General features: G+C 39.2%; 1 protein-coding gene across 1 annotated transcript in view; it reads left to right on the plus strand.

The window, feature by feature from the left end:
- LOC131681953 (vesicular glutamate transporter 1) overlaps window positions 1-9,449 on the plus strand; it is a 192,405-nt gene that overhangs the window by 170,006 nt on the left and 12,950 nt on the right. The window contains exon 7 of the mRNA XM_058963068.1: window positions 56-241. Coding sequence (XP_058819051.1) covers window positions 56-241 — 186 coding nt within the window. The remainder of the gene's footprint in view (window positions 1-55; window positions 242-9,449) is intronic.

Below are 9,449 nucleotides of genomic sequence, written 5' to 3' on the forward strand. Positions count from 1 at the left end.
AATAAACTTGACACAAAATGTATAGAACGTAACAATCGATTAAGCAACTTTTCAGATGGGAGCAGTAACTGCACTGACGATTGGCGTTGCCTGTAGCGGCTTTGCTATCTCCGGTTATAATGTAAACCATCTGGACATCGCACCCCGATATGCCAGTATTCTGATGGGAATGTCGAACGGTATCGGAACCATCGCCGGTCTGATATGCCCTATAGCGATTGATCATTTGACGCGAGGACAGGTAAATGAAATTCTGCCACTTTTCCATCACTGCCATGAATTAAAATTAACTCAATTCAGTTCAAGTCAGCTAAAACTCATGATTGTGAAATTTCATCGCCTGGAAACACCACCACAGAGTAAATGGACCAAACTCCGACTTTTCCCCACCACGATACATCCCATTTCAGATAAATTAAATTTGTTATGATGTTTTACGCTTGATGATTTTCAACAATAAATCACAAGAGCTCGAAAATGCAAAGATCCTCCCCTCTGGCGGGACTAAACGGCTCATAAATAGAAAATCACAGACTTTGCAATAAAACGGCAGTCGACAGCGTGCCTCGTTTCCGGCCCCTTGCTTCACGCTCAGCCACGAACACAGTTTGTGACAATAACGGAAAACAGCTAGCGGCTTTTCCGGGAGCTGCGAAATTGGAACCCTGCTCTTTGTGTTGTATCCTCGCTTCCCGGGGATGCCTATAGCGTACGGTCTTCTCCTTCGAGGCATTTATTTTCCTCCCGCAAGCAGGAGTGAAATATTTTCACATATAAACAGTTTTACTTCCGTTGGTGGTGCCAGTGATGCCAACATTCGGGTGTCTAATGTGTTGGTAAAAGTTTTTGTCCTTCAGGCGGTCGCGTGTTTGTGAAGTGAACTGGTGATAAAATGAACATATTGTCATTGTTTCTAGGTAATTAGTGATTGAGTCATTATTTTCTAAGCAATTGTTCATATTGCCCCCACTATAACCTGTTCATTTTACCCCTTGAGGCTTTTTATTTTTAAGCAGCTGTACCGATTGAGCCATTTTGTCATGGTGCATACACAGAAGAAAATATTATGTAATTTTACATTTATTTACATACACATATTTGGAGCATGAATATAAATGTAAAATTAAGTTCCACCTTCAGCTTTCTTCAGCGAATTTTAATACAATTTTACACGTTGATTGAAACTCACAGTTTCATTAAACGGCAAACCAACGCACTTTAATGTGTCTTTAATCCAATATTGCTGTAAAATAAATGGCATGTAATATCACACGAACGAAAATGTAAAATCACATGCTTTTTGGTGCTCCCATTGAGTGCATCGAATTCAACTTAATTTTCAATCAAATTTTTCATTCAAGCTTTGTATGTTTACATTCGTATTAGTTAACATGTCGTTTAAATTTCATCATTTTTGGTGTGTACTTATTGCGATGAAATAATAGGTTGAATTACTATGATGTATAGTTAAAATTTCACCTCAAAAGACCTTATATTCTACATGCCGAATTTAACATCAGCGATAGACATAGACCGATTTTAGATTTTTTCATATTTAAATCATATTCGACAGTTTTTTTTAATCAAAAGAAATGGTTTCAATATCCTGTAAATACTTGACAGGCCCAGCTTCTGTGAAGTTTGTTCTGAATTTAACAAATATTGACTAGATTTGGCTACCTGTTCATTCTACACACCCCCATCCCCCTGCTCATTTTACCCACAGTTCCCCTAAACGTTTTTGTTTTTCTCTTGAAATGATTTATAGTCACTACGCTTTATTACTTATATGTATTCCAATATGAGCTCTCTGACCATCCAACAGCGCCGTGAAATAAGTACATCAAAATATGACTTATAAACTTGATGTAGTGTAATCTTCCACCTGTGAGGCCCGAAATAAAATTTTCCCTTCGAATACAATCGGAACACAGTCGTGACATGCTCGGTTTTCCACCACGTATTTGGCACAAATAATTATTAAGCTTTCCTTAAGCAGTAATCGATAATTTCATCTATATATAAATCCAAGGCTGACAACATCAAGCTCATTCGTGTTCAAAAACTAAGGCCATCTACTCTTTGTTAGCCTAGGCCACTTGAATCTCTGTTGAGAGCAACGCGAGACAGTTCGTATGCCTTGGCCGAAGCGAAATTGTGCATCTGACCGTAAGACAATTATTTAAACCCAATTGTCGAGGTGGAATAGGATCATTTTCACAAACAATTTCCGTATACAGAACAGCATTGCAATCGGTCTATACGAATTGTGGTCGGAGGCGATGACCTTCACTTGCCTCCAGTCTTAAAGAACAATGTTACCCTCAAGAAACTTATTACATAAATTCAACAAGCGTCTCTTGGCAGTTCTGTCTGGCACTGGGGCTTTATTGTTACATAATAAGAAGACAAGCGAGAACTCCACCATCGAAAAAAACGGGGTTCGTTCGCGCTATCGTGAGGTAACGCTGCACGGTAGATCTTCTGTTCCGGGCGAAATTGAATATCCAACGGTTTGAATATTCCATGCAGTCGTCAGTACTGCTTCGGTTTCGCATACGCCGTGCCGTTTCCCAAAGACTGCTTATCGATGTATCTCTCGTTAGTTCGTCAACACACCGACGCCAGTAGCTCCCTTTCTTGGCTTTCATCTATCTGGAATCAGAAATCAGAATATATTTGCTTAAATGGCACGTTCCCCGTATGTAGTCGGGGATTTGTGCCTTGCCGTGTGTTTTCAACTTTTTTTCTGAGCGGAAGGAAAGGAGAATAACAGCACATAAACAAAAACAAACAGCAGGTAAGTTAATCTTACAAGTAGTTCAACTCGCCTGCGAGTAAGCCTAAAGCTCTTTACCATATTGGATAAGAAACTTTAGTATGTCTCTGAGTTTCAGTCGTCCAAACATGGTGTCGTCTATGTAAGGAAGTCCGAAAACTCTATACTGGAATTGCGCTATTGCTGCATATAAGATGATGTGAGGTTCCGTAGTCGAATTCACAAAGATCACATGAATAAGACTCATCGCGCTAAATAGTTGCCATGTGATAATTGAGTTTGCAGTGGCCGGTTAAAGACCTGGTAAGCATGCCGCAGTGGAGCTTCACAAAATTTAGGAGATTTTTCGAAATCACTGGGCACGGTTGTTCTAGAAACGCCTTTGTTTGGCAACACGTTTGTAGATTTCTCCGATAATCACGGTGCTCAGACGAAGCCCAGGACCGTATTTTTTCCCTTATCCAATTTGTCTAAATTGGCAGGGCGGGCTCAAGACCAACGAAGTCAATCTCTGAGCCTGCCTGGCCTATTCTTCAGTCCATTCATTTCCAGTAATACCGGAATATCCGGGCATCCAGACAAGGTAGATAGTGTGGACAATGCTTAGTTCTTCGATTTGAGTTCGGCACGCGATCACTAGCTTGGACCATGATTTCTCTGAGCATAGGACCTTGATTGCAGCCTGATTATCGCAGCAGAAGTTTATAACTTTGCCGGACAAACTCAGTTGAAGAGCTGATTGTACCCCACACACAATCGCAAAGATTTCCGCTTGGAATACAGTACAGTATCTACCTAGTGAGTAAGATTGTTCCAATCTCTTTTCACGATAGTAGACACCAGCACCAGCACGTCCCTCCATCAGAGAACCGTCAGTGTAATAAACCACTTGCGTTTGTTGTTGTCTTTCCATATAGCCAGACAGCCACTCCTCTCGAAAGGGAATCTTCACATGGAATGTCCTGTAAGGAACACTTTATGTGAGTATAATATCGCTGGGAGCAAGAATATCTTCACCCCATGTAACCATTTGTGACCACTATCGTGTATGACTGGTAGCAGGATACGACGCCAGAAACTCCGTTTCTTGGCTTTCACCTAACTCTTCATTCGTGTCTCTAACATCGCGTGCTGTGGATAGTTAGCGGGTAACCCGTCTTCCCGGAAGGTCTTATACGCCTTCTCCGCGTACACGTCTGAGCACTCTTTGTCCCACCATGGGTTGGAAGGACGCCCACGAGAGTTCGCATCTGGTACGCTTTTAGTCTGAGCTTGAATCGCGGTATCGAGAATCAAGCCAGCCAGGAACCTGTACTCTTCCTGCGGAGGAAGCTCTTGTGTGGACAATCTAACCGTAACAATGTCGAGGAGAGGGATAAATCCAAGGTGTTCGGGCGCGCTGGGGGAACCGTAATAGTGACATTTCACCCTTGTTCAAAATTGTCATATTGAAGTTGTCACAACGCTCGTCGAGTGGGGTATATTGATTATCGTTATGAAGGCAACCACATATCGTACCGTGGGAGTTGAAATCACCTAAAACTAGTCTCGATGGGGGGACTTCAATGTCTGGTGTCGAAGGAAGGTCGATTCGATTGAAAGAATAGCACTTTTTGATCCCTAAAGTACTCCTCCGTAAGAGTCTTCTCGATCCAAGCGAATAATATTGAATCGTGGAATTGTAGGTTTATTACTGAAGTAAGCTATGTCTCGCATAGTGCAAATGCATCGCACTTCAAGTTATTTAGTAAGATTTCAAAGAAATTCGATTTTCGGGATAATGCTTTTGCAATTTCACTGTAGAACAGTGATTCCGTGACCTCGTTCGATGAAGTAGGGGCTGTTTCGCAGTAAACTGCATCAAGAATGTTTTTACAGAGGGGAGAAAGCATATCAAGATGTTTTGAAGAGGGTCAGAAATATTTAGTGCTGTAAAAATACAGTCTTGTAGACTGTCAGAGAAATTTATTAAGCCAGCGCTGGTTTCTTTCTGTGGCTGAGATATGGAAACACTTGGGGTTTTTGATGTTCCTAGAAGTGCTGGGAACTCCTTTCCTGAGTTCAGTTTTCCGAGACCAGGAGCGGCTTGCTTCGGTTTTGCTCCAATACTTCCTTGTGTAGTTATTTTAGAGGGGGAGGGGGCATAAAGAGACACCTTCTGTCCTTTACGATGAAGGCAAGGCACAGCAGAAGATGTTCGCTCCTGGGAACAGTGGCGGATTTACCCAAAAACCTGGCCAAAAGTCGAAAATTGCATGGTAGTACTTTGTGTTCTAGTACATTTATTGTCCTTCAGATGATGCTGCCACATGCTTTTTATCGAGCGGCCGAAATATCAGTATTATTCAAGTGTAGCTGGATTTTGATAAAAGAGCCGGTTTCGAATGTGGAATAATGGAAAGTTATGCTGACGGTATGTACTTTTTTATATGTATTGATGTCAAAAGATATAATTTTGTTTGTTTATAGAAAATGTCAATAACTTTCACTCTTTTGTAGCAAATGGTTTCAACACACATCTTTGCTAAATTATTGAAATACTTTTGTTGTCCACGTATGTCCACTATGTTTCAAGGCAATTCGTGTTCCCTGAACAATTCTCCATTTGGAACATTATAGAATTCTTGCCCGAATTTGCCCGTTTATGAGTAATCTTTGATTAAGTGGAGACGGAGCCGGATTATAAAATTTTCAGTTTAAAATTGGAATCGTACTTTTAATTACTGCTGCACCTCCTGTTGTCATAGCGAGTCGCACAATACTGTATTTTGATCAGGAAGAATTGTATATTTAGTGGTGAAAATTTCATCGAGTTTCATAAACATGTTCAAAAGGTATGAAAAGTGGAACGCAAAAGACGAAAATAATTTTGGTCGTTCATACTGAAAACCAACGAGGTGAACAGAAGTGATTGCCAAAGGTTCCAAATATCAAAAATCGATTATGAATACCATGCCTAAACGTTACCGGGGAACCATGACCTTTGATCATGCAAAGCAAAACAAATCTAGAGGTGGAATTTATGACTGGATACTACAAGCGAAAATCAGTAGAGTAGTGCAAAAGAATACTGGGATCTCCGGCCATGATTTGGTCAAAACGCTCACTTTGAAGTACACTCCAGCTTGGCTAATTTGTTTGTGAGAAGATTGACAGTCGTGGCATATCAGCAAGCATGACAACAAAACTTGGTTACTCAAAACTATACCAGGAAACAGTACCAGCATATTCTGACCAAGTATAACGCATGAATTTAAATGGACGCTTCATCGTAATAATGGACTTGGGGCAAATTCTCGGTAAAATTTAATTTAAACAAAACTATGAATCTTAGTGAATTTCACTTGTTTTCGTATTTTTGTCATATTCATTGTTTAGTTACTGCAATTCACGTGCAAAACTTGTCAATTTTCACTCCATGCATTTTGGTCGCAGAATCGGCTTATTTTCTATAACTTAAAAAATAATAATACAGATAGTTTAAAAGTTTTGGAACTATGTTGTATAATATTTCAAAATATATAATTTTCAATGACTAAAAACATAAATTCTCATAATAGCTACATTATCTAGAAACCCAAAAATCTTAATACGCGCAAATCAACAAATTCTAACAAATTTAACCACACACTATCTAAAATTCGATGCATTATAAACGTTATTGGCATACACTGCAACCATTAAATCTTCCTTCGTGCAAATTTACCTATATTTAAATTAAAATTTTGGCTATTTTGCAACCGCCATTTTGAATTTTGAAAATCTGGCATCAAAATCGTAATCTGCGTCCCAAAAAACCTTGGTCAATCAAAACCATTTTCGACTTTTGGCCAGGTTTTTAGGGAAATCCGCCACTGTGCTGGGGTTCACTACAGTCGCTTTCGTCAGTAGACAAGTTGGTATAGATGTTCGTAGAGGCCGGTAGCGTGGCTATCTTAACTGTTTATAAGGCCCAGAGTTTGGGGCTATCAATGAATGTAATATTAAGGGGTTATATACAAAGTTGTTGCGAAAAAGTAACCTAAGTTCGTGATTGTGTTTTATGCAAATTTTATCTGAAAAAGCGAAAGACAGTTCGTTGGTAGCACTATCGAAGATAGAAAAAACAATTTGAATCAAAAAAATATTCAAGGTTGTCGGAGTTATGACCCATTTCCCGAAGTGTGTTTTTTGATAGAGGTTTGCGGTGAACGCTCTTCAAGCCGAACCGCTCGACTGAAATTCAAAAACTAAAAAGATTATTGAAGAAAAATATACTGTGGTGTACTTGAACGGATCGGTTTCCCAATAAAAATTTCATTTCTTGCATAAAAAGCATGTTGACCAAAAAATTTTGTTTAGTAGTGTTCAAAATTTTAAACAAAACTACATTGCTAAGAATCGAAATTTTTTTGATGAAAAAGGAACTGTTCAAGTACACGAGAAAATAAATACAAACAATCAAAACAAAAGTCTTTGAAAATCGGATGACTAGTTTTTGAGATATCACTTCACCGCAACGCTACTTTGAAAAAAACTCTATTTCGAGATAATTGCGTTTAAAGTTTGACGTTAACTGGTCTTTCGTGGAAGAACCAGCGCGCTGCAAACGACTGTAATTTAAAATCTAGCGCTCCGATCTGGATGAAATTTTGCCCAGATATTTTTAAAAGCCTGTACTTACAGAATATGCAATAAAACAATTCAGAATCTTTGAGTTTCAACTTTGTATATAACCCCTTAAAAGAAACACGGTTCTCTCACTTAGTTTAGAACATATTTATATTTATTTCGTAATAAAAACTGTATTGAAAATATACAGCTACCGCCCGTTAGAAAACGTCAGTCTTTGTAATGTTTGATGTATTTCCAACGAGATTAGTGCAAATATAAAGACAAATTGAACTGGATCAGAAATTCAGAAAGAAATTAAGGTGAGTTACTGGCTTTCACCTGATTAACAATAAATAACCCTTGGATTCTGAGGATAAGTTGAAAAATGAGACCACATATTACAGACGTTCATTTATTCATTTTATTTTTTTCTTTGCAACTTTTACCACTTATAAACCAAATTTTCGGAATAAAAATAGTTGTTTTTACAAATTTGCATCACTAACTTTTATTGTCTAGAGTATTTTTTTTTTAAATTGAGCTAATTTTATTGTCCAAAAGAAAATTGCTGTATTTTTTTTAAAACTCTTCGCTAATCTGACACTTTTCACTGTATCTCAATAAAAAGTAATAAGAAGAGTTGCCAGACTGCTAACAAGTAGATTTCATAAGATTGGAACACTTCTCACTTCATATTCCTGCGTTATGAACGAAACGAAAAGGTAGCAATATAGTTGCCACCGCCTTATAAAGGGTTAAGCATTTCTGCAAAAGATAGCTTAAAGCGTCCCAGAAAGGAAAAGGTTAAGATTGTCCTCGCGCTGTTTGTACGCGGGACATGCCGGGAGATCATGTGGGTTTCCCTCATAGTAGAGACATCTTTCGACATCCCTTCCACAGGAATCATCCGCATGATTCCCCAAACGGGCCTTATTACTACAATGGGAGGTTGTGTGTCCCAATTGTTTGCAATTAGTACAGTTTATGACACGCGGCACAAAGAGGCTAACAGGTAGACGAACCTTGTCAAAGAGGAGATAGTTGGGTAGAGTAGAACCGGCGAAGGTCCACCGACTTCAACCCTGTTAGCTAGAATATACATCCTGTACTCCTTCGTAAAGGGGCCGTAACCAGCAATGTCATTTGGCTTATTTAAACTGTTTACTACCACCCGAAGCTTATCAGGCCGAATTTTCGATATTTCTGTCACGGCCGAATACCGATCCGTCAGAACTCGAGAAATAGGCAACAGATACAAATACTTTTTTTTATCTTTGGTCCGGAAGAAGATCACGAAGGGCCCGGTGGCCGAGCTTGGAAATACTTTGAGCGGGGGAGCCGATTTTGTTTCGACTTCCATCTCACCTTGAGATGAGACGCCGTCAGGGGATCTCATTTTTGCACGGGCCAGTGCACGTTAGTATGAGAACCAAGAAGGGGAAACGTGTGAAATAACTATACTTAACTGTGTGTATAACGGTAGCCAGACAGCTTACTAGAAAAATTCTGCTTCACTGGTCACTGGCCGGCTAGCGGTACTCAGAAACAGAGACACAAAAGTAGGGAAAAAATACTGAAACCTCGACGAGGCGGAGAGTGCGCAAGATAACCTTGAACGCGGATTAGCACTACTCTTTGTCGCTATACCTGCACCAGGGACTGGCAATAAAACACTATACATGAGCGACGAAAATCCAAATTGCCTTCTGCCTACTGCACCGTGTCAATGCGTATCCACATGCTTCTCGTTCGATTACCGATGAGGATTACGGTTGAGGCACAAAAATACAAGCGGGCCTGTTATATGTTCTCAATATTCGAATATGTCTTTTAAGTGCTCCTTATTGGCGGCTCTGTCTGAAATAGACCAACATTTTTTTGTTTTTCTTAAAGATTTTCTTAAAATCAGTTTCTATGTTGTTTGTGTGAGTGTATGATTACTTCTAAATTTTATACAAAATTCGTGAACCCACATCCAACTGATTATTGTAAAAATGATGTAATTACGTACAGTCCAATATAGTTGCTAAAGTTTCAAAGCTTATACTCTTGTTTTATCCGATATTTTGAAAATGGG

Source organism: Topomyia yanbarensis, chromosome 2 (genome assembly GCF_030247195.1).
Source record: "Topomyia yanbarensis strain Yona2022 chromosome 2, ASM3024719v1, whole genome shotgun sequence".
Classification (NCBI taxonomy): domain Eukaryota; kingdom Metazoa; phylum Arthropoda; class Insecta; order Diptera; family Culicidae; genus Topomyia; species Topomyia yanbarensis.